Source organism: Tasmannia lanceolata, unplaced genomic scaffold, assembly GCF_043159265.1.
Source record: "Tasmannia lanceolata isolate RefF3 unplaced genomic scaffold, GAP_Taslan_0.1 ptg000037l, whole genome shotgun sequence".
Classification (NCBI taxonomy): Eukaryota; Viridiplantae; Streptophyta; class Magnoliopsida; order Canellales; family Winteraceae; genus Tasmannia; species Tasmannia lanceolata.
The window spans coordinates 15,918,574-15,944,835 of record NW_027518714.1 but is presented as its reverse complement, the minus strand read 5'-3'; the positions used below and the strand labels follow the sequence as shown (position 1 = coordinate 15,944,835).

Genomic DNA, 26,262 nt, shown 5'->3' with positions numbered 1-26,262 from the left:
GAACAGCGTGATTTGCAAGCTAAAACATTGGTAGCTTAAATTTTGGGAAGGCGGGAGAAGAAATTTAAAACCTTGCAGTGGGCGACATCGACAGGTTTCTTTGGGCGATGCCCTCGTGTTTGGAAATGAAGATCCTATTCTGGATCATTATGGGCTGGGGACGGAGAGGAAATTATTGGCGGCAAAGGAGATCTGTCGTAGGAGAAAGCCGGATATCTTTTCTATTATTGAATCAAAACTACATGGAGTGGGCGAGAACATCATTAACAGTATTTGGGGTCGGAAGAATCACCAATGCTGCTCGAAGGGTAATCCAGGCCTCACAGGAATTGGTAGAATTTTCCGGGACTTAAGAGGGCCGAACTCTAACCTCATTTTGTTTTTTGGTACTTCTGACAGGGAAGAGGCTGTAGGCTTGCTATGAAGGTTTCTGTACTGGAGATGAGGAGTGGGTACTGATGGTTTAAGGATGGCAATATTAGCACTATCAGTGAGAGAGTGCTTGTGGGACCTGGGTCCTTTGATGCTTGGGGGTTAGTTTTGTCCCTTAGAGTGGAATTTTATTTTCTTCTTGATTGGTATGATGTCCCAGATATGAGGGTGGGAAAAGGGTTCTATAGTTGTATTTCCCGTGTGCTTGAGAAATCTTGGTCTTTCGTGAATCGGGGCATATGCCTCCCCTTTTTTTCTTTTTTCTTTTTTTGAAAGGTTACGATTTTATTCCACAGCGCAGAAGGGGCATATGCCTCCCTTGTTGCCTAGCTTGGATGTTAAGGTTGGGGCGGAATATCATGGGGTTTTTTTGGAAATCTTTTTTGGATTTCCTTATGTAATGAGGTGGGACTGCTGGTCCCTAATCTTTGTAAATATGCTATTATGAACAGATATGTCAATTTCCAAAAAAAACATTGGTAGCTTAAGAAGAAAACAGGACACAGTGAACCCGCCTCTTTTGTTGAAATTATACAGCACAAATGTACTTTCAAAGGAACCCAAACAAGAAAAACAACATAATTTGTAAACAAATTATACAGCACAAATGAACATAATCTGTAAACAATAACTTGCAAGATGATTAATCAAATGAAATGAAGTCACTTTTTTGCCCTATGCATCCATTGCAGACCAATTGACAGCCTAGTTCCACCTACACAAAAGTCCCTCATGTCTACATGAGAGAGAGAGAGATTGTGAAAACCACATACCAAAAGTTTTCCTTTAATCAAGGATCAAAACTGGCGTCTTGGCCTCGCCTCTGCCACCGATACTCTAATAGCTCTGCCGTCCAAGTCCTGCATCATATACTAATATTATAGCATGGATTAAAGAGAAAAGAAATAGCAAGATTAAAGGGTAATTAAACCTCAATATGCACGGACATTATTTCTTTTAATCAATAATAAGCTTTAGGGAGATGATTTCCGCACTCCCTTGTTCTCTTGATAAGGGCACTTCTCAATTTGCTATTGATAGGCATACAGAACAGGGATAGATTTTTTTTTTTGAAATATCTTCCAATTGATGTTTAAGTGTACAATATTTAGCCAGAGAAACTTTAAAAAGATGTGAATTATCTTCCGCTCCATAAAAATAATGCAACTTCAGTAGTAAAAACCCATTAAGTGAACTTGGTTGAATATACTTATAATGACCTAGATAGGATTAGCAAAATATGAAATACAATGTAGTAGCTTAGAAGTTTGGTTTTATATAGGCCTAAGTTTGGTGAATTTGGTCTATGTTTTCATTTCTAGTCCTTTTTGGACGTGGAACCCAATCTATATGTACTTATCACTCTTTATTACAAAGGCATTTACAAGTTCGACAAAGAAAATATACTTACAACCCCATTAAGTGATGAGATCGCACTGCTGACCTCCTCTGCAGAGCTGTAAGTGACAAAGCCAAAACCTCTTGATCTGCCACTTTCCCTATCATATACCACTCTGGCCTCCATCACCTTCCCACATTCACTGAATAGGGTCTCAAGAGCTGAATCATCAACCCCCCATGAAAGGTTACCCACATAGAGTCGGTTGGCAGCATCAAAACTGCCCCCACCCCCACCCCCACCCCCACCTCTGAATCCCCTAGGCGAAAGATCATCCTTAGGTGGAGGAGGTCCAAAGTTTACCCTCAGTGGTCTTCCGTCAAGTTCCTGTTGCATTATTATGAATCCTTACTCAGAAGAGACTCTAAATGGAGCGTAGTTGACGCAATAATACAAAATTTTAGATGGTAAAAGTTAAAAAATAAGCAGCATGGAGTAAATGCTGATGAAACAATTTGAAGCAGACCATATGCATGCACAGAATAGCATTGGACAGAAAAGAACATTTTTTTTAAAAAAGGTAACATAATCCAAATTTCCAAAGGGAGCATCAATGAAGTAAAAATGCACTTGCTTAGTTCCTATCAGCACGTGGTATTCTTGAAATTTCAGAAGCTTGGAAGGGGAGGAGAAGCTGTCAGATATTCAGCAGTATCAATAGGATATCAGATGCAAGTAGGAATGAAAATCAATTCAAAATATAGATTAGGGTGTAAGAGCTTGCAACTTAACTCAAATCCAAGGAGGGTCTCGGTTCTTGCTCACTGAAAATGTGGTTTGGTACGTGATTAAATTTTAAAAGCTTGTGTTGTAGTCAAATTTTCAAGTTTGCAAACCTCAATTGAGTTACTCAAGAACTTGATTTTCTCAGGTCAGATGAAAACTGAGGTGTTTCCTCTAGTTTGCAAACCTCAATTGAGTTACTCAAGAACTTGATTTTCTCAGGTCAGATGAAAACTGAGGTGTTTCCTCTAATTTAACCGAAGTCATTATCAAGTCAAGACAACTCGGTGAGTTTTTGAGCATCCGAGAGATTTTTTAAACCTTAGATTAGAAGCAGAACTTTAACATGGGAATATCTCGCTATACATGTGGTTCAAGAAAAAAGAGAACTTCACTAATATTTTTTCTACAGTATAACTATATAAGGTTGCTCCGTTGTGACAACTGTATAAATAACATAGGCAACAATGGTGGAATAACCAATTCAAGCATCCATGAAACATATGATGGAAGAGGTAATTCAGGTCTCACCATATCAAATGGTTCCAATTTAGTAACTTATCACTAAAACACGACCATATTTTTGTTTGAAAAAACTTGTTTCAGATCAGACTCATCTCCAAAGAAGCCATGGCCTCCACAAGCTAGCCCCTGCTCCAAAATCTCCGTCTCCCCAGTGTGCATCACTCACCCCCAGCGAACTGCCTCCATGGAACGTGAGCCACCATTCTCTTTGGTCTCCTCGGCTGTCTGACTCTTCGTGGACTTTCCTTTATCTTTCAAATGCCTCTAACAATCAAAATCTACTATACTGATAGTTCACCAAAGAAAGGCTTTTAACTAGACATATTTGATCAGTTCTTCCCTATTCACTCCATCTCCCTATCATTGGGTTTTCATTGTTTTGGTTGTCCTTTCCTCTTTTTTCTTTGTCATGTTTATCAAAGGCATGGTAAATTGGTGATTTCATTTTCTTTTTTTTTACTGTTTTCCTTTTTAAGTCTCATAAGAACATATATGTAACAATCAACCAAAATGGGATGCATAAAAGCTAACAAATTGGAGTGAAGAAAATAGCATTGCACTAAGAAACCCACACAACCAAATAAATAAAGTCTCATAAGAACATATATTTAACAATCAACGAAAAGGGGATGCATAAAATCTAACAAATTGGAGTGAAGAAAATAGCATTGCACTAAGATACTCACATAAACAAATAAATAAAATCTCATTAGAACATATATTTAACAATCAACGAAAAGGGGATGCATAAAAACTAACAAATTGGAGTGAAGAAAATTGCATTGCACTAAGAAACTCACATTTTTTTTTTTGAATGGTGAAGAAACTCACATAACCAAATAAATAAAGTCTCATAAGAACATATAATTAACAATCAACCAAAAGGGGATGCATAAAATCCAACAAATTGAAGTGAAAAAAAAGTAGCATTGCACTAGAAAACCCACATAACCATTAAACTGCTGAGCAGCTGCTTCTACTTCCTCAACTGTAGACATTGTCACAAACCCAAATCCTCTGCTTCTTCCAGTAAATTTGTCATAAATAACCTGCCATCAAAACTACTTCAATCTTTTTTTTGTTCAAATATATGTACAAAAAAAAGTAAAAATTATGACAAATACCCAAAACCAAACTTTAAAATGAAAATTAAAAGAGTAATAAAACCCTAATGTCATTAAACCCTAACAATACCTCGACCATCTCAACATTTCCGGCTCGTTCGAATAATCCGGCGAGCGTGGCGCTATCAACGGTAAAGGGGAGATTTCCAACAAAGAGCTTCAAATCGGGTGAGAAATTCGGTTCCCTTTCGTTGGAAACTTCCTCTTCCTGCTCTAATTCGGACGAAACCGAAACATTTTGGACGAAAACTGATGAGAAATTTGTGGGTTTTTTAGGGAGAAGAGAGGAAGAGAATAGAAGTGGGTTTTTGTTCTTGATGGGTGATGTTAGAGAGAGAGAAGCTGAAGAAAGAGAGGTAGATGGGGTTTTGGTTTTGGATAGGATTAGGGTTTTGGGAGAGAGATAAGGGAGGAGAAGGGAAGAAGCCATAAGTGCTGATAAGATTAGGAGGGAAGATGAATGGGGAAGGATGAAAAAGATTTGGTCTTGTTTCTTACTAAATACTAAATAGTAGGGTGAGAAGATATTTTGTGAGGCGTGGCCTAAAAGTATCCACCAACATAAATTTTATTTTGGCTATTGATATGTTTTTATATTTGCACTATCTCACCTTGTCTTTTCTTTCTTAATTTACTTCTAAGTTATTTTGGAACTTGTGATCAAGGTTTTAAATTTCGTCCGAAATCCGAACGGTCAGGACCGAAATCGAAATAGCCGAAATTTGGTGGTTGAAATTTTGGAAATTTCAATGAAATTATTGATAGAATAATAATTTTTTATTCCTTTACCAAATTTCAACCCAGTAATTTCGGCCAAAATTTCAGCTTAAAAAAACAACACTTCGAGAGCTTCTATAGAATTTCAGCCGAAAATTTGAAATTTAGGCTATAATTTCGGTTTCAGTGAGGACCAAAACTACCCCCGAAACTGAAATTTAAACCTTGCTTGTGATAACCATTGGCAGCTGGTTAAATAGTAAAGAGGGTGAGTTAGTGCAATTATAAAAACATGGTTGTGCAAATATCAGCTCTTGTTATTTTCAGAAATGTTGAGGGTAAATGATTTGTTCGCCCCTTTTTCTTCCCCGGGACACCCACTTGAATTGTAAAAGGGTAGTTATAAATAGACTAGAGGGGGCTGGCTCAAGGAAGAAAATGGGCAAGTGATATATTAGTCCGACAAGACTAGGGTTTTGAGACAAGGTTAAGGGACCGTTTGGATACACGGATTTTAGAGTAAGGGATTTCTTCAAAATTGTAGCTAAGAGACAAGAGAAGAAGCTGACCAGCCGTCCTTTTTGACTTCCCGCCCTTGTTTGCGTAGCAAGAGAGTAGTAGATCCTCCCATATTTCTAGGTTTTAGAAATCTAAGGATGTAGGAGAAAATTTTAAAACCTGCACTTAAAATCCAAGAAATGCTGGCAGGACAGCATACAACAGCTTGATCATGAACCCTCTTTTACACTGTTTTCATACTAAAAACCAAGATTCTAAAATCCGCATATCCAAACGGCCCATGAGGTTTTGGAAAAGAGAGAATTTTTCATGAGCTAACATAGAAGTTTTGATAACAAGAGATTGCTTATGAAAAATACTAAAACTGGAAATTAATCCTATTTAGCAAAATATTTGAACTTTAGAAAATGATTAACTTCAAGAGCAATTAATCCTAGATTAAAGGATTAAACTATTGATATGCACTACAGCAAACAATATTAAGTATCTAGCAACTTAAAAAAATGCAAGAAAGATCTAAACTATGATGGGAAATTAATTAAAATAAACTTAAATTACATATGCCTGTAAACAAAGAAGGGGAAAAAAACTTTGAAACTAAACTTCAACTACTAAAGGAAAACGAAGATGTACATTTTTAAGTATGATTTGTTTGCCATGAGTAGCTAGTTTGATATGTTGATTATGATTGAGGGCTCTGCACCAGTAGAGATCAGTTTAGGCCCAATCCGGTAACTGGGTCTTCTCTGGAAAAAAATATGCTAGTTTTAACTGCATTTTCTTACCCAAGTCACCCCTAAGTAGTGAAATACAGCAGTTATAGATATGTTAGAGGGGGCGGCCCGGGGAAGAAAAGGGGACAACTATATCATTACCCTTTACTCATAGGTCCTATACCCTAATCTAGGGTACGAATGCATTATGTTTTTACTTGGTTTTATTCAAATCTACATGAGGTGCTATAGAACTTTTTGTATAGCACTCTGTATATTATTTACTAGTAAAAGTGCAAGTGCACGTGCGTTGCACGTGCCACTGAGGCATGCAATCCTTCAACAGAATACTGACAACTTAGCTGAGAGTTCAATAACACCAGTCATCTTGCTTAAGCTATCGGAAATGCATGAACTAAATACATGAATTAATAGAAGAAATAATAAGGGGGACCCTACGACCGAGATGGTCAATACAGATGATACATCAAAGTGAAACAAAAACAAGAAGACCCTAATGAGGAGGAAATAAAAAAACCTTCAAAACTGCGCTTGTTTTAGTATCTTCTTGGCCCTACCACATATCACATCTTCAATGATAGTTTGTTCCGCAGTATTCAAATGATACCCTTTCCGGTGCTCTCAGAACCAGCATATCACCGGCCATGCAAAAAGTTTTGGCAGGTCTATTCAGTGTTTAAAAACTCCTTGACTCGACAAGGAACTCGCCTGAGCTGACTCCTTTTTGCCTTGGCCGCGTTCTGCGTTGCACCACACCCGCATTCCGCATTTTGCCCTACAGAGTCAATAAACTCTTTTGACTCTCCACCGTGTCACCCGCGTCAACCGCGTTCTTGGCCGCATCCGCGCCGAGTCGACAAGGATTTTTCTTGGCCGCATTCCGCATCACATCCGCATTTTTAAACACTGGGTCTATTTGAGAGAACGCCCTGCTAACATAAAACCAAAAAGATGAATAGAACTGAAGCAATCGGTTCTCAAATTATTTAATTCTTTTGTTTGTTTTTTTTTGTGTGCTGACCGCCCATTGAGCTAAACTGAAATTAATACAAAAAACAGCGATTAAAGCAATTGCTCTACAAAATTTAAAAAGCACACAGAAACAATTGCTTAGTATACGAAACAAAAAAATAATTAAGCATGATGGAGCACTACATTAACCTCATCTTATGAAGAACTACATGAAATCACTCTAAAGCAATTCCAACATTTGGAGCTTCAAATACCAAGCACCAAGGTTTATACTCCATTATACACATGGATGATTGAAGAAAAACATTTTCTAATGATATATTTAATTTACTTCTGCTAAAGAAATATTTGGAGATATAAATAACTGAGGTTGTCTTTGAGCAATCTAAGATGACTTCATTAACTGAGCGTTCTTAATGGTCCAAGTCCTCTTGAGCAGCCACACCCTGATTGAAACAAGGGACATCAGAACCTTCAATAATTTGAAGCTGGGCTTGTTGAAGAAAATCAAGCATCTGACGTTGTTCTCTGTACCAATGCAAAGTGTAAAGACATAAGTAAGATGATGTTCTTGATTGATTGTATTCTACTTCTCAATTGGTAATTTTACACAGGCCCTTATTATATCCTTCACAGATGACCTCCCCACAATCATCTCCGAAACAAATTATTCCTCTTGATTGATCCTCAAAGACCTGCCCACCAGAAATTCAAGGAAAAAAAATCTATGAAGACCATTCGATAAATATTCAGTTTAGTACCACTCTTAAATGGAGTTTGAATTTTGGTAGAAAACCAAACCTTATTGACAGACTTTGACCTGCTCAGGGTAGTATATTTTCTGTTGGGTGGCATGTGACTCTAATAAAGCATGAAGGATCTGGTCACATGATTCTTGTTGATATTAATTAAAGTTCTAATTTTGTCGGTAATCCGACCACTAAACTCTTACTCACATTTTGAGTCCCAAAAATGCAAAATGCTACAAAATCCATAGATATACATGTTGCAGATCTTAAAATGATCTTCGAAACCAAACATTTTAGAAAACGGATTTTTTTTGAAAAGTTGTGTTGTTCAGAAGTTCCTGCATGACCTTCTACATTTTGACTTAATTACTAAGGGTCCTTCAACTTATTTCATTTACAAAAATACTGCAAAGTTGGCTACCAATTTCAAGTGCATTGCTTGCATTTCAACACATAAAAAATATTGAAATGGACAAAAAAAAAAAAAAAAGGCATGTGATCACAATAGCATATTTATTGAAGGCATAGAATATCCACCATGAAAAGGGAAGCTTGGAAATGAACACAACATCACTTAGATGCAAGTAACTTTTCCTACACACATAAACACAGTTTAACCATTATATGTATTTGTAGACCAATCCTTCTTCTTACAGTTTAAAATATTTGTTATTTTTTCTAATATAAAACATTCCTTAATGGTTGCAACTAGTGTAAGTTATAAGTTACAATTTAATAATTAAGTTTGCTTCTTTGCAAGTGGCAAAAGAAATAAATCTTGGAAATGAAAATCACATTACTTCGATGCAATTATGTTATCTGCTGTTAACATACCAACTTCTCCAAAAGCTTAAGTTGTTGGAGAAAGGCGTTATTTATCTTTTATACTTTAACACTCCCCTGCACGTGTGGCCCACTTGGCAAACACGTGGCATATGTGGTCCGACCATCGCATGTGGATTTTTGCTACCGGAGAGGTTTGAACTCGAAACCTTTGGCTCTGATACCATGTTAACTTACCAACTTCTCCAAAATCTTAAGATGTTGGAGAAAGGCGTTATTTATCTTTTATACTTTAACATCTGCAACAGTAAAATATGCTATTTTAATAATTATATAATGTGTTTAATTGATGAGCTTAATTTATTAAGATAGAACTTCTTTTATCTAATTATAATTTAGTTCCTTCCCTATTTAAGTTCTGTTCTTTTTTCAAAGGAAGGAGTTTGTTGTATGGTTTTGGATTTTCATCAAATCAAAATTACTAAAGATTGGAATCGTGGGCCATTCCATAATAATCGGGCTTTCCTTGGGTGCTTCTAAAAGCCCATACACAATAAGACATGTTGTAGCCACCTTGAGTTTCTACCCGTTTATTAAGGGAGTGGGACTTTGGCAATCCATAGTTCAGGAATGGGTCAAGTCTTTACCAAATAGGATAAAAGAAAGGAAAGAGCAGCTCAGTGCACAAGGCTCCCGCCATTGCGGGGTCTAGGAGCTAGATGTACGCAGCCTTACCCCTGCTTTGCAAAGAGGCTGTTTCCGTGACTCGAACCCGTGACCACCAGGTCACGGAGCAACCTTACCATTGCGTCAAGGTTCGCCCTCTGATATTTACCAAGTAGGATGAATGCAGAAAATGATCAAAATCAAAATAGAAAGCACAGAAGGAACTATTCCACAGTTCTCCTCCTCTTTGACTTGTCTACCTTCTTCTATTGCATGTTTGTATGCATCTAGTGTGAGTGGGAATTAAAGATCCAGAATGTGGAGTATTTCCTCATCAACACTACATGAGAAATTCAAATCAAATCACCATCGTAAACCCTAGTTTGTATAAAATTAGGTAATTACTTGAGATTAGGATAAATTAGAACACTAATTGTTGAACAGAACAAATAAATTGGATAAGTTGTAAATGTAAAATGAATAAAACAATTAAACTACATAAGTTATAGAGACCCTTTATCCCAGTAAAACAACAACAAAAACAACAGTAATACAATAACAATAACAGGAAGAACACTAACAACAAAAAAGGGATAAGAACAGCAGTCCCCACATAAAAAAACCAAATAAAATTGCTAGAAGATTTCTGTTTATTGTTTTCCATCATTTTACTAAATCAAAGCCATGAATTTTTAAACGCATTTGAGGTTTCATGTTCTTCTCCTCTCGGGTATACAATTTCTGTTCACGGTTTTCCACCGTCTTCCATGTCCATCTAAAAAAGGGCTCTCTTCCATTCCTCTCTAGATGATATCCAAACAACATTTATGAGTAAACTAAACAATTTGAGGCTGATTCTTTTTTTTTTTAGGAAATAATAATGAATCAATTAAATTTTCTCAACTTACCATCCTTCCATTAGGAGGTGCATAATGGGCAAGCAGAAGAGTACTCAAAACCCATTTTAGGAAGTAAAACAGGTTGTTTTCCACTAATACCAACTCTCCCTTGCAAAAGAAAAGAAGAAGAAAGAAAACGTAAGTTCCAATGAGAAACATTTGGAGCACATAATTAGTCGATATGCAAAAAAGTACTACTCTTTTGAAGGCTGACTCCGCCCTTAATGTATATGTTTCTAGAGATATTAAAATCTTCCATCCAAACATCAGAATAAAAATTACGATTAAGAAAAAAAAATTAAAAAAGAAGAAGAAGAGCATTAGAAGTTGAAGCTCTTGTGCATGTTCTCCCGCAAAGATTTTCCTTGCAATTAGAAATTGGGTTTTACTTGACATGAGAAGAACACTTATGAGATGGGCTGGAAATAATAAAAATGAACACACATCTAAGAGTTTTCTCACAATGGCCCCAGAAATTTCCATGTAAAATCATATTCGAGGAAATGACTCCGGGATATGAAATTTCCATGTACAGTCATATTCATGGACATTTATAGAAATCTATTTATCTGAGATGTGCAGCATTTGGAACAATTATATGCTTTCCAAATCTGTAGCGCACCACGAAGCACCTAAGTTTGTATTGACTTAACAGGAATGCCCACTTTGGATTGTTGACAAAGATGATAAAACTGGAAAAGCTGACAAATGAAACATAAATATAAATATTAAAATATGTTATAAAAATTTATAATCATTATATTATAAGCAATACTCAAGAAGATTACAAGAAAATGATGTTGGTAAGCAGTAGTGCATTGTTTCAAGCTTCTCCTTCCACTACCTTTTTTTTTGCATGCATGAGAAATTTTTGAGTAAGAAAATTAGAGAGGGCTAAAAAGATTTAGCGAAAGTACCTGCAAGAACCTTTGCTCTTCCCGCCATTGCTTAATGGGCATGCCTTTCTCTTCTTAGAACACTGAGCAAGAATAGCATTAGCAATCAATCAAGGATTACAATCAATCTAACAAATTTTGATTAAAAAAGTGGCACTCTTAAACCATCATGAAGTTCCCGTTGTTCACAAACTCATAAACCAGCATCCTATAGTATCAAATTCATTATCATGGACACACAACAATTGGACTAAAAAAGGCAGTAATCATACTTGCGAAAGCTTCTACTTCGGCTCTAAATTCCTTTTCAGCCTGGGCACTATAAAATCCAATTCTCACAAGAAGCATACGAAAATATTGTCCAAACATCAAAGTAGAACCAAATATTTTCAAATCGTATGAAGCATTCAAATTATCCCTTTTATGATCAATTAGAAAGTAAAGTGATTCGAGGTTGGCATAGAACTTACAGATTATTGAGCAGCTTTTTGACTGCCACTTCAGTTTCGTTAATCAGCCGCCCCTTATAAATTATTCCATGCCCACTCTCCCCAAGGACATTCTCCTTCGAGAAATGATTAGTCACAAACTCAAGATCCCTCAAAGTAAACTAGTGACCCCATCCAAGATGTGAGAATTCAGGCAGACGAATCAAAGGTGACTAATATAAGTCCATATGAAGAAGATGGCTTCCAAATGTTCATGGTAACCGAGCTTCCTTCTTCCCCGAATGTGAGCTCCCCGCTTTATCGTGCCGATAAAGCGAGCTGCATTGGCTGATATTATCAATATCACTTGATTTGCTCATACTCTGGAGCCATAGAGTTGATCACCGCAATTAATTACGTTGCTAGATTGCATTACTTGATTAACCATAACGGGAAGTTTTCGATCACACAAAAGCTAATGATAGCCATTATGTGGACCCCCCAGATTATGCTTTAATGTGATAGGACCTAGCCAAGCAAACTTGTTTTATTTTAATAAAATTTCAGGGTCAACATACTCAAATGCACTAACATCTCTGAATCCTTATAAAATGATTTATCATGTATACTGAGAACCCCTTCATGGGCATTGGGAGATAAAAAAAAAAGTGTAGGCCTGCATTGTCCACTTCTGTCTCCTTTGAAACATTGGGTATTTGGGAAACGGGAAACTTGCCCAGCATCCTCCTTGATTTCTTCAAAGATGTTGCCCATATAGATAAGAAAGTGAGAATTAACACAATGAATGCACTGACACAGATGTTGATCACAACCCACAATTTCAGGCCAAAAAATGATGTCTTCCTTGATAATTCAACATTCAAAAAACCACAAGATGACATTTCTGATCCAGAATAGAACATGTATGAGGGACTTTTAAACTCGCCCACTACAAAACATAGTTAAAGCTTTAAAACCAAACCAATTGTCGACATTGGCATGGTTAGGATATACATCTGGAAATATGTAGAGAAAAATCTAGAACAATCAGGTTTTTAGACATTTAGAAATGGCCATGTAGCACTTGAACTCTTTCATCTGATATGGTTTGAGATTGCAAATGGCCATGCAGCACTTGTTGTTTTGGCTACAGACTTGGTGGGGACTACTTCAGGAGTTTCAAAATTCCAAAATGTCAATATCGTATCCCCTGCTTTAGAGGCTACTGTGCATCCATCTGGGCTCTGAAAATAATTGAAAAAATCAAGGAACAAAAGAAAACCAAATGCAAATGGAAGAGAGAGAAAGAGAGAGAGAGAGAGAGTTGAAGAAATCACAAAGCATACACTGAAATATTTGTGAATCAATATAAAAAAGAGTGGTGATTATATCTATCAGATTCTTATAAATAATAAAATAAAAAATAACAAGAAAGGGGTCGAGAGCATCTATGGGCTCGATTAAAGTAGGAATGTAATGGAAGGAAAAAAAAATGAAGGAGGTGTGGGGCAGAAGAAATGAACTTACGTTGATAATTCAAGAGTTGCAAAATCATTTCGCCCATACCAAAATAGATTTGGTTAAAGAAAAATGTATACCTCATCCTTAATTTCTGCATGTTTTGTTGTCCAAGTAATCCCAATCAGAAAAATGTGCCAAACGAAAGAGATAAATGCCCGAGCAGAAGTAGATGTGAAAAGAAAAAGAAATGAACTTCCAGCAAAAAAAAAAAGGAAAGAAAATGAACACTCCAGCAAAAGTTACCAGAAGAAAGGTTTTGGCTCAGGGAGAGAAGACGGGAAGAGGTTTTCGCCTGAAAAACAGGAGAGGATTTGGCTGAAAATGACGCGTGGGTTATCTATGGTGACACATGCGAGATGAAATTTTGTTTGAGGGACAGGTGGTGGCAGAAGCTAATCCAACTCGGGCGGAGTTAACAAGGGGCCAAAATTCGTCTCATTCCGACGCGTGGGTTCTCTGCTGGTTTTGGGGGACAGGTGGTGGCAAAAAGCAAATCAAGTGAAATGACCAACATACCCTGTAACAATAGGGTATAGAGGGAACATATTCTAAAGCGTAGGCAAGATACAGATGGTATTATCAAGGGTCAAACCAGCTGACGATTTTTTCAAACTTGAGGCTTTAAGAGTAAGGGGGCATTTACTGTCCCAAATACCCTCACAGGAAAGGATTTACAGGTAAAGCGTTTTGAGAAGGCAGCAGGACACAATAGGCATTTTAGTCAAATATACACTTTTAGAGTCATAACTCATAATATGGATAGGAAGGAGGAAAGTAGCAAGGAAATGGCGAAAATACCCTCAAGTAATGGGACTTGATGGGGAGATTTTCTAAAGCAGGGGCAAGGAATTTTTGCAAAAGATGGTTGACGAAAATAAATGGCTATAGGCTTTTAGAATAGTAAGGATAAGGATTACGATAGTGATGTATTCCCCCCCTTTTCTTACTGGCCACCCCCACTTGTATTTATGAGTTATGACCATGGTTTTAAATTTTGACCGGATTTCAGTGGAGAGAGACACCGAAATCACCCAAAACCGAAACGGTCATTTATTTTGGCCGAAATTTCAAAATCCAAAATTTGACCCCAAAAAATCTGTTTTTTTAATATTAATTTAATATTTCACGGAAATTTCAGAAATTTCGGCCATTGAATAAAATATTGAATTTGGGTTTTGTACCAAATTTCGACCAAAATTTCAAAATTTCAGGGTCCGAAACTGGTACCGAAACCGAAATTTTAAACCTTGGTTATGACTAATTTTTCACATCAAATCACGTTAAAAGGAGGAGCCCATGCGTAATGCAGGGGTAGTGAAAATATCATCTCCCTTTATTATCACATAAGTTGATATCTTGCCAATAATCACTTATGAACTCGGAATCAATCCGCAAAATCCAAAACGAACAAGGCTTTTCATATTAGCATTTTCCGTGAACCGAATAGTGGTCTGTGAGGAGTTGGAGGAAAGCCTTAGTAGGGCGCGATCTCATTGTAATACAACGAGGTGGGAGTACTGGGTTCAACCTTTGCTTGATCTTAAAGACATTTAACAGGCTTTGGTTTGGATCTCCCATGGCGCAAAAGACATTTAGTTTTCGTAGTAGAATGCAATGTTGCATGTATGGATTATTTGACCGATCATGAAACAAGAAGAAGAAGAAATACCCATGAAGTATACAGTTCAGATCAATCAAACGTGAGATCACTATGCCGCAGTTATTATTACAATGAGGCAGTCCCCTGCCGAAGCATTCCTCCAGCGATCTGATATCTTTGTGTTTGTCATAAAAGTGCGCCTTAGATTGATTATCTGACTTGTTTTTAATCGCGGCAAATGGCCCTCTCAAGAAACAAGAGAAGCTGAGAGGAGGTTACAGTTACGTACAAACCAATATGCCAAATGCCAAACGCCTCAGGCCACTGATGAAACACGGTAGACTAGGTCCTTTAAACCTTTTCATACCAGGCCGAGTCCCACGTAGTTCTATACCGAGGCAGGCCCCCACTTAAGACCATAACATTCCACTACGCTTCCACATCAACCATCCCCAGCGGCCTACTCTCTGATGGATTTCACTCTAAGCCTTTTTTTTCATAGGTCATCCCTTCTGCGGTGATCCACTCTGCAATAACTTCATTTTTGACAGGTTTCACTCGAGCTTTCTTTTTAATAGCAGGAAGGCCCTTTTTAGGTTGTCTTTCTTCTCCACATGCCGCCCCTTCCATGACTCGAATACATGAAGTGGCGGCTGCACTGATACAAAATGTTAGGCACCTAACTAATACGCCAAAAGCCCAAGGACTAATAAAACGTGTTAGGCTAGGCCCTTTAAACCTGTTCCTTACCAAATGGGCCCCCACCTAGTCCCATACTAATGCAAACCCCCACTTTGGACCGTAACAGTCACTACTCAGGTCAGATGAGGAAGAGAAAGTGTCTGTTTAAGTGTATGGTTTGGAGAGAGGAAAGTGGGAAGAGGGATGACAGTGGAAGCAGGGAGTGGGGTGAGGTGGTGGAGCAAAAGAGAAGGCAAGGGGAAAATGCAAAGGGGCATTCTGTCACAAATAGGAGTTACTGAGAGCAGCTCAATGTGTAACACACATAATATACTTCCATAGAGAAACAAAGATTCTTCCTATTGATAACTCCACACCTTCCTGTCAGAAGATTCTGAAATGAAGGAGACCCAATACAGCGTTTCAACAAAGCAAGCTGACATCCTAAACATACAAATGAAAATTTTGATACGGAAAATAATGAACTAAAATTGAACAGCGGATTGCAGCTTTGATTGAATTTTTAGAGTACGAAGAAAGGATTATTTGGGATTTTCAGCAAAAAGAAAGTGGGATCAGTACTTCCAAGAATATGTTTACTAACAACGATGGGGAAGTAGCTTCTTTTCAACACGATCTCATGATCTCCCAGAGCTTCAAGCATGCGTCAAGGCAAAAGCTCCATTTCCTGTTAAGAACATGTAATTTAGGTCAGTGACAAATCAATTGCTTTGTCATTTGCTGAAGAAAATGGAGTGATTTCCTGTTTCTATTCTGTTTTTTTTCTCTTTCCTTCAACCAATCAAATTGGTCTAGTTTGACTGCAAATTGTAACATGGGTACTTCAAAGATCAAAGCAAAATGTCATTTCGAAAATTCGCCAAAACTCAGATATCTAAATTTTGGAAAAACATGTCAGAAGTGTTACAGCTATCAAACCACAGTAAAACTCTCACATTGCATTTGAAATCTCAAGCTGCTCATGGAATTTCAGATCAGGTTGGTAAACCATAACCAAATGATAAAAGGTCTGTATGATGAATATTGCATATTTGTTGAAAGAAATTTCTTCCCATAAAAGGTGCAGATTCAAAAGTCTTGAAAAAAGTCCATAAAGAAGGTAGGTGCACAGGTGATATAGCTGTGGATCCTGGGTACTCAGAATTGGAAATGACACAAAAGATTAGACTGGGAGACATGTAAGAATGAACAAATGTAACGAGCTTTTAGGTTCTAAGAGCATTTAAAGTTTCTTTTCTAACTTAGCGAATTGCGCTGAGGGACAAAAAATCATGTGCTTAGAAAAAAAAATCAGATTAGGCTGATTTCATGGGGTAACTCATCTTCCTCTTAAAAGCTGAAAAAACAGGATTGACGGCTTACTAGCACTGAAGGAAGATTTCAAGCTCATACTAGATAACTTGAAGGTTTTATGACCCTTCAAGGCAGACCCCTAAGGCACCTGAAAGGCTGGCTAAAGACAGGCCAAAGTGATATAGTAGAATCACATAAAAACTCTAGTTAGCATATGCTTAGATACATACTGGTATGGTTATCCCTGAAGGCTTTAGGAGCAATGCAAAGTACTTAAAGACTATCAACAATTGAAGAGTCAAAAGATTGTGAAGGAAGAGGATCCGAACTAGTAAATCTGTCCTCATCCGCCAATTATGAAAGCGATGGAGATAACAGCAAGTAAGAAGCCCTTGTCTGTCTTAAGAGAACAAAAAGAGTGGACAGAAAGTCAGACGCTGCTCGCCGAATTTAAAAAGATAATCCATAATTTTGAAAGCATTTGTTTCTCCTTTTGTTGAGTTGGGGGCCAAGTGGTCCAATCCAAAACATGTGATTCAGAACTCATGTCTTTTAACTGGGAAAACTTCTCTCACAAAGTTAACAAGATGTTAAACATTTCATACACGAAACGACATAAATTTAACAAGATGTTAAATTGCTAATTTTGATTGTCTGTAGATCTCAGTGAACAGTCAACATTGATTCTTGCATATTAGGAGTTATGCATTGCACTCATTTTCACTGTATTTTTATAGCTTTGGTGGGGATTCGAGCTCTCTTCCTTGTTTTTATGTGCACCTGTCACGATAGAAGACCCCATCTTCTTCTTTTTTTAACAAAAAAGATTTCAGCCTAAAAAATCATCTCTTATATATTCTCGCAACCTATACAACAATGTGATTTAAATATAAATGCAAAAGAAAAAAAAAGAAAAAAAAAGAAAAAACAGGTGACTCTAGACATGTCTCGTGTATATAATCAAATTTGTGGATAAAAAGATATATTTTTTTGCATAAATCACATTAGTGTATAACAAATGCTGGATACTAACATTGGTCATAATTTGGATACTAACATTGGTCATAATTTACGTGGATATTCAGATTCGATTGACTTTATAATAAGGGGTTTGCTAGCGTCCATCGCATAAGGCATTTCGCGGATGGTCTGTTGCATGCCAGACCAGCCACACAGGCTCACTTTTCAGCAGCTTTTGTCTTCATTCACGAGGTGGCTGGTCTGACAAGTAACAGACCATCCGCGAAATGCCTTCTGCAATGGACGCTAGCAAATCCCTTATAATAATGTATTGATTATTGTATAACAACCCTTATCTGCCCCTCTCAGAGAAAATTTTGGGCTCCGTCCTTGATGGCATACATGTTTAAAAAATGGAATTGCTATATGTTGTACTTAGAATATGATAGAATAGCATTTTTTGAAGGAATTCTCATATGGAACATGATGCACCGAATAGCAAGATAATGGTGGAATTCCAAAATTAATCATGAAGAATCTCGATATAAATAACAGACCATATGTTCTTCTGATTACTTTATCCATATGAAGATATGCTAAGGCATCTAAATTCTAAAGTGAATTTTGGTGTGACAGTAAAAAACAATTTGATCAGTAATGACGGTACATACATTACGCCAAAATTACATGAAAAGGAAACATGGGCATCCAAAGGAGAAAATAACTAAAATGAGAAAGATCAGAGAAAGGGTGAGGGAGAGAGAAAGGACAGGAATAGAGAAAGGGGGGAGATAAGGGCCATAACCTAGCAGGGAATGATGGAGAGTGGGGAAGATGAGGAGAAAGGAAAGTGACAAGAAGAGGACGGGGTACCTGTGACGCAAGAGGGGCCCCTTTTCAAGGGTTTGAAAGTTGTTTAACGGGATTTTAAAGGTTTTGAGTTGTGGTTTATTTAATGGGGATTTTATAGGATTTGAGTTGTGGTTTAAGTGATTGGCCCTATGGATGGCCAAAAGTAATATAAGAGATTTAGGGGTCTTAGCCAATAGGAAATAAGGGAAAGTGGGCCAAGGTTAAAAGGTTATAAAATGTTTTTTGAAAGGACAAGTGGTTCATGATTAAAAAGGTTGTGGTGTGTCATATGCTGATGCAAAAATCCAGGCTAAATAACTATCACAAAATCCTATATAAAAAAATACATGTCCAATAAAAACAACCTAATCTAATGACTAAGACAGCTGAATCACATCACATCAGTATTTTACACTCCAAAATCCCAATAAATGCACCTACAGGCAAAATGAAATACCAAATAAGACCCCATTCAAAGAAGAAATAAAAATGACAATGATGAGCTCACGTTTTTTTGGCTAGAAAATCCGGACACGGTATCAATATATAAAGCAGATCAACCACAGTAGATAAGCTGACGCATAAAAAAGGACAAATGCATGTGAAAAATGAGCAAGTTCAGCTCTTGGAAGAAAAATATATAAGCAACGCCAATTTTATTCTGCAGAGCAGCAGTGCAACTTAAATCCAATTTGTAACACCATAAATGAACTTGGGAACATTTCCCATATTCATAATCAATCAGCAAGTCCATCTTTATCAGGGCATGGTAGATTATGACAATAAATCATCCACTCCGAATAGAAATTAGAAGTCAATACCCTTGAGAAAGGACTCTAAGCCAGTATCAACCTTCAAAACGATGGGCTTCAAGTTTGAATTGATGATATATTCAACTTCAAGAGCAACTTTATGGTGCCAAGATGTAATATCGAGCCATGCACAACTGGATGGTGCTCTGGATAAGTCTTGATGCTGCAGGTTCCATGACTACCTACATAAAAAGAAAAGGATAATGACTTTTTTTTCTGGGTAGGTAAAGGATAATGATTATTATCAATCAGAAGATGAAACGTGATCAGCTTTGTGCTCGGAACAACACTCAATTGCTGTCTAAAGTGGAATAGAAAAAAAAAACAAGGCTTTATATAATGGAGAATATGAACAAATTAAAACAAGTACTCAAAAAGCTTGAAGAATCCAATTGATTCAATTAAACAAAGGCAAAGTTAACTAGGCATGCAATTTTTTTATAAAATACAAACTGAATATAATATTCAACAACTCGATCGATTCCGCAACTTGAAGAATCAGAAAATAGCACTAGCCTTGGTCAAAGTCGACTCAGAAATGGGCAGTTTAAGTCAATTTTCAGCTTTTTTTAACCCTGATTAAACTAGTAGCCATTAGTTTGCCTGGAGAATGAAGGGGCTATCAAGAGAATGGATCCTCATATCACCTTGTCCCTACAAGATTTAACAGGAAGCAACGAGTAATTAAAATATATCCATAGATCAACATATTATTCACAATTCAGACACAACACAAATCGATCGATTCCGCGACTTGAAGAATCAGAAAATAGCACTAGCCTTGGTCAAAGTCAACTCAGAAATGGGCAGTTTAAGTCAATTTTCAGCTTTTTAACCCTGATTAAACTAGTAGCCATTCGTTTCCCTGGAGAATGAAGGGGCTATCAAGAGAATGGATCCTCATATCGCCTTGTCCCTACAAGATTTAACAGGAAGCAATGAGTATTTAAACTATATCCATATATCAACATATTATTCATTACACAATTATAAGACCCAAGGTTATGGATATCGATGTTCAAAAAACTCATTGACCAACTTTGAAATTGATTGGTTGACTTTTGTACAACAAAATCTGATTAGTCGATGACAGAACCAAGTTTACTAAATAGGAAATTTTCGTTGACTCGGCTAAGTTGAATCTTGAAATTTTTAGATCTTGGAATTCAAAAAAATTGTAAATATTTAAGCCCAGTCTTTTTTAAAAAATAAAAAATAATGAATTCATATCAGAAGGAATCGCTCATGAATCTGTCAATATTCAATTTAAATATGTAATGCAAATTGTAAGATACTTAAGACCAGTCTAAATTTTTTTAAAAATTAATGAATTCATATCAGAAGGAATCGCTCATGAATCTGTCAATATTCAATTTAAATATGTAATGCAAAACTATGGACCTTCATGAATCCATCAATATTCAATTTAAGAATGTAATGCAACACTACGAACCATGCTCAGGAAAAGAAAACATTTCAATGCTGCATAATAATTCCGACAGCCTTGCTAACATCCATCCAGTATCAAGTTTCTCAACATGGTTCATGGGTGTGAAAGGCCACCTACTTGTGTAGTAAACCATTTATGATCATCTTAGCATACAGCTTAGACACTGAACTGAGATCACCTTTCCGGCGAAAAGCATCAAGAATCACAGCATACATTTCCCAATCTGGGGAAATGCCAATGGATAACATCATATTAAAGAAAAACATTGCATCATTCACTAAACATCTTTTGCACAATCTATTAATTACTGCGCTATAATCTTTGATTGAAATTTCGAACCCTGTATTCACCATTTTTTTGAAGAGTACCACTGCCTTATGTGCATTTCCCTTTGCACATTGTGCCTTGATTACCGTGATGTAAGCAATTCTACTCAATCTAACACTCCCCTCCAGAAGAGTATCCAGCAATTTCTCTGCACCCTCTAGGTTGCCATTTATGCAAAGACCATTAACGAGCAGATTATACGTAATAGGACTAGGCTCTAGATTTTGCCTTAACATTTCGTCATGTAAACAAAAAGCCATTTCCATGTTCCGCTGTTCACAGAATCCCTGAATGATGGTGTTATATGTAACCTGGTCTGCAACAAGACCTTTTGTGTACATATTCTTGAGAATTTTTACAGATTTTTGCAGCATCCTTTTTTTGCAAAGCCTTTTTATAAATACAGTATAAGTAATTACATTGGGTGCAACACCTTTTGCATCCATTTCATCAAGTAACCCTACAATGGCATCTATATTTTCTACGGCACAATGTGCATCTATTAGGGTAGTGTAAGTAATCGTATTAGGGACCAAACCATATAGTTCAAGTGTTTGCAACAACTCTTTCGCCTCTTTTAGTTTACCACTCTTGCATAACCCGTAAATCAGGGAATTATAAGTGACAATACTTGGAGTCACCCCGGTTGTAATTATCTGCTTGTATAATCCAATGGCATTTTGAATATCACCCATCTTCACATACCCATCAATCATTATGTTATACAAACGAACGTCCACCAGGAAACCACTCTCGGTTAAATTATCCAAATGTTTTCTCGCTTCCAAAGTCATCCCTTTCTCGCACAAACCCAAAAGTATTGCCCCATGCGCAGCAGAATTAGGCATGATTTTCTTTGAGCACATTACCTTGTACATTTGAATTGCCCTCTCTACCTCCCCTTGCTTGCTGTATCCATGAATGAGGTTGCAAAAGACAATAAGATCCGCATCCAGGCACACAGACTCCATTTTAGAAAGCAACCGTATGGCTTCATCAACTCGTCCTCTTTTACAAAGACTGCTAAGCAGTACAGTGAAGGTGATAATATTCAACTGGAATCCCTGTGAAATCATCTCTTCCAGCATCCTTAATCCCTCATCAATATCACCCCTCTGACAATGCCCAGCGATCAGTACCGTGTATGTAACAAGATTCGGGCCCACCCCTTTTAGAAGCATCCTATGGAAAACCTTCCAGGACTCAACCATCAGCCCGAGTAGACGAAAACCATCAAGTATAATGTTATATGTCACCACATCAGGCTTAACTCCAGTCCTCTCCATGTGATCACAAATCTCCAGAGCCCGCTCAACAGAACCTGCTACACATAATCCATGGATAAGAGAATTATAACTAAATCTGTCAGGAAATAATCTGTACTTAATCATCATAGACAGAAATGACCAAGCACTGTTGACAAACCCCGCATGGCATAAGCCAGATATGAGAGTATTGAAAGTTACAATACAAGGGAAAAAGCCCTTTCCTTTCATCCCTTGAAAAAAACTTATAGCATCTTGCAATCTCCTCTGCTTGCACAGACCGTCGATTAGGATGTTATATGTGTACACGCTACAAGAAACCCCATTGGCCAAAATCTCATCATACACATTCAACATCATATCTGTATGCCTCAAGTTGTACAACAGACTGTCATAAGTCGATATGGAAGCTTTATAATTCAATTCATTCATCTTACTGAGAACAAAAAGGGCATCATGGACCATTTCAGATCGGGAATAGACATTTGCCAACATATCCCATACCAAACTATTATAGTCACGCTTTCTGAAATGATTCGACAATATCTCACAAAGGGCAGGAGCTGAACCAGATCCTGAAAGAAATGGGACAAAAGCAATCAAGAAAAATCAAAAGTACAATTGCAAGTTTTCAATTTTAATAAAGATACTACTGATACAAGATGCTATCTAGCAGATTAATATAGCAGTAAATGATAGTCCTAGCACCCGATCTGAAAACAAGGTGGTTCGCATTAACAGGTATGCCCACGAGCTACATAATGATAGTGTAAACATGGACATGACTATCAATATCAAATTTGGACACAAGGTAACAGACACATCAACCCCAAAGAATCCAACAAGTTATTATATCCATATATATCTGACAATATCAAGGGATATTGTGAGATCCCACATAGGAAAGGGAGGAAAAGTTGCTGGGCTATATATGTGGATTTCCCCTCTTCCTGTGTAGACGCGTTTTCCTGCAGAAAAAACAAAACCGGGGAGGGTTGCGTCCCAGAACCGGACAATATCTGCATAGTGTGGGACCGGGGCATTACAGATATAATGCCTCATAACTGTATTTCTTTTCTCTTTAATTCTTGTACTCTTTTGACCACCTGGGTCTTTTTGTTTCAATAAAATTTTAACCATTCAAAAGAAGAAGAAAAACTTATTCCCTAATATACATGCTTTAAGGTGTCTCACATGGGTGTTTGCACAGTTCCCTTTCACTTTAAAAGAGAACAATAGAAATTCAAACATTTAACTTCCAAACATGGTAGTGTGGGAATGATGGTTATAACAGTTTCAGAAATTATATGGTCAATGACTTACAAAGATTTTTCACTGTCCCATTTGCAAATAAGATCAAATTAAAATAATCCTGTTTGAAAAATGAAAACTAATTTTGGTGGCATCAAAAGAGGCCCTTAATCTTTAAAACCCTTATGAAGGAGGAATAAACAAAAGAAGCCAGCAAGCAAAACATATGCTCAAGAGAAAGCATTGTACACATGGCACATGGGAAACATCAAAATAACAAAATCAATCAATAGCCTTACTCTCATGGCTTGATAACGGCACTCTTCACTTATTAAACGCCATTTTGGTTAGTTTTGATAGATTTTTGGGAACTGTTCACTAACTAAAAGCAATTTTGGTTGGTTTTGAGAGGTTTTAGGGATTTGTAACAGCATTGACAAGCAAATTAGAAAAGTATAAAATGAAGAGAGAAGTGTCATTGTCAGATCAATGGGGTGAGAATATACAATTAATCAGAAAAAAAAAATGGAAACTGAAAAGAATACCTTTTTCTTCCACAATCCGCCTCAAAATTCTTCGCAATTTTTTCAACCTCCCTTTTCCCGCCAAATCATGACAAATCTCAAAGAGATAAACCCTAGAATGCCCAAATCCATGCTTGTCTCTTTCTCGATAACCAGAAACCCTAGCTCCGCTGAGAAATCGTCTTTCCGATGAGATTTCTAGGGTTTCTGGAACAGGATTTCTAGGGTTTAAGATGGAGGAATCGATGGATTCTTCTTCTGTTACTACTGCAGCAGAGAGAAAGGGTTTTGAGATGATGAGAGAAGAGAGATTTAAGAGGTGTAGAGGGAAGGAGAATGATTTGGATCGACGAAGATGGAGCATCGAAGACTAGGGTTTCCATAGAATCTATTTTCGAAACCCTAACATCATTTTCAGGTATGGGAGAGTGACGCACCCCCGTCCTTTTTTAGCCTTTCCGTTTCTTGTAGAAAAAGCCAAAAAAGTGTCTAAAAAGGGCGTTTTTAGACTGTGGCCGTTCGCGTAGGTACTTGTGGTAGAATGGGGCCCACCTGATAGCATGATCCATGCCTTTCATTTGTGGGTCCATTCTATCTTCCATAGGACGATCTTAACCCTAATCGATAAAATGGTACAGAAGCGTCTATAAATCGAAGGATTAGGATGATCTTAGGGAGAAGATTTTGGGGACACAACCTATCAATGGCAGGACAGGCCCAACAAATGAATAGCAATGGTTTATTGGGTGTTGTTGTTGATATGTTCGCCCCTCGTTTTTTGCTTGGGACACCCTCAGTAAATAGAGAAAAGTACGGAATGTGCTATTAGTCAGGATGATGGATTTCGAATAGTTTGTAAAACAATCATCAAACACGGGTGATTCTTCAAAATTGGGTGGAAAAAAGACCCAATACCCTTCTAACATAATCAGAGTCTCCTCGTATGTTGCCATTCCTGACAAATTCACAACTCAACGTCAATCATTATCTTTAAAGTAATATTTTATTATTGAGGAAGTCTAAACATAAGGGACCCCTTGCAGAAAAAGAGGTGAAAGCCCCCCCCCATTGGCTGCACATCACCATCATTTTTTACTTTAGCTGTTATTAATGCATGATGGTGATGTGCAGCCAATGGGGGAGCTGAAAAGTCAAACATGATGGTGATGTGCAGTCAATGGCGGAGCCCTTTCACCTCTTTGTTGCAAGGGCTCCCTTCAGTCTAGAATTTCTCTTTATTATTTATCACTTCTCTTTTGGCTGAGAACGACGAAGTTATTGAATATTTTATTATTTCCCACATCTCTTTTGACTTAGAACGGCGACGTTATTGAATATTTAATTATTTCTCACGTCTTTTTTGGCTTAGAACAGCGACGTTATTGAATATTTAATTATTTTTCACGTCTCTTTTTGCTGAGAACGCCGTCGGAATATCGAGTACTCTGCCGGATTTTCTGGGTTGAAACATGTGTTCTACACGTATCGAGTACGCTGCTGGAATATCGAGAATGCCGCTGGAATATTAAGATGTACGGCGGTGGAATTCAGGGGTACGCCGACTGAATCCCATACAGAGAGATGGCGGTATTATTAGAAGACGCCACCGTTCCATATTGATGTCCACGTGTCGTGGATCCGGCCGTCTATGCATATTGGCGACGGCCAAGATTTAAACGAACCCAAGGGACTCTGGGTTCAAAGGAAAATTTCAAATCCAAACCAAACTAGCTGTGAATAAAGGGGCCAACGTTCCAAAAACTTTTTTTAACACATGTCAAGCATCCTTCCGTCTCTAGTTATTTCCGACAGTCAAGATCCAAACGAACCCAAGGTTCTGTCAGTTCAAATACACATTCAGACGAAACAGAAGAAGCCTCGTGCAGTGCTCCAACGTAAATGAGGTGAGATGCATTAAATACATGGGGATTTTCTCTACAAAGAAAATACTAAATTAATGAAAAGATGAATCATGAAGGACCAACATACGAGGACTCCATCTTGGTTCGGATAATGTCAGAAGGGTAATGGGGTCTTTTTTCCACCCGATTTTGAAGAATCACCCGTGTTTGATGATTGTTTTACAAACTACGCGAAATCCATAATTTGTGGAAACTACTAGCCACTTTCCGTACTTTT

General features: G+C 37.4%; 2 protein-coding genes and 1 long non-coding RNA gene across 9 annotated transcripts; all 3 read right to left on the bottom strand.

The window, feature by feature from the left end:
* Nucleotides 1-933: 933 nt before the first annotated feature.
* On the bottom strand, nucleotides 934-4,683 carry LOC143862399 (29 kDa ribonucleoprotein A, chloroplastic-like). The gene is made up of 4 exons (XM_077373441.1): nucleotides 4,274-4,683; nucleotides 4,027-4,128; nucleotides 1,844-2,158; nucleotides 934-1,292 (listed from the first exon to the last, which is right to left on the bottom strand). The coding sequence occupies exons 1-4, from the start codon at nucleotides 4,631-4,633 to the stop codon at nucleotides 1,230-1,232; spliced, it is 840 nt and encodes a 279-aa protein (XP_077229556.1). The 5' UTR covers nucleotides 4,634-4,683; the 3' UTR covers nucleotides 934-1,229.
* A 5,161-nt stretch (nucleotides 4,684-9,844) lies between these two features.
* On the bottom strand, nucleotides 9,845-13,640 carry LOC143862010 (uncharacterized). The gene is made up of 4 exons (XR_013240124.1): nucleotides 13,165-13,640; nucleotides 11,160-11,221; nucleotides 10,252-10,350; nucleotides 9,845-10,146 (listed from the first exon to the last, which is right to left on the bottom strand). It is a non-coding gene; the product is annotated as an uncharacterized LOC143862010 (long non-coding RNA).
* Nucleotides 13,641-14,759: 1,119 nt separating this feature from the next.
* LOC143860444 (uncharacterized) lies at nucleotides 14,760-24,582 on the bottom strand. 7 transcript variants are annotated; one of them, XM_077371095.1, is made up of 4 exons: nucleotides 24,145-24,582; nucleotides 21,107-22,923; nucleotides 19,316-19,488; nucleotides 14,760-16,056 (listed from the first exon to the last, which is right to left on the bottom strand). In XM_077371095.1, exons 1-3 carry the CDS (start codon nucleotides 24,485-24,487, stop codon nucleotides 19,405-19,407), a joined length of 2,244 nt encoding a protein of 747 aa, XP_077227210.1. In that variant the 5' UTR covers nucleotides 24,488-24,582; the 3' UTR covers nucleotides 14,760-16,056; nucleotides 19,316-19,404. The 7 variants fall into 7 exon arrangements, with proteins under 7 accessions (XP_077227210.1, XP_077227211.1, XP_077227209.1 ...); XM_077371096.1 differs by having other exon boundaries at nucleotides 19,347-19,488; XM_077371098.1 differs by lacking the exons at nucleotides 14,760-16,056; nucleotides 19,316-19,488 and adding an exon at nucleotides 20,088-20,222 and having other exon boundaries at nucleotides 20,760-22,407; nucleotides 22,786-22,923.
* Between the last annotated feature and the right edge of the window lie 1,680 nt (nucleotides 24,583-26,262).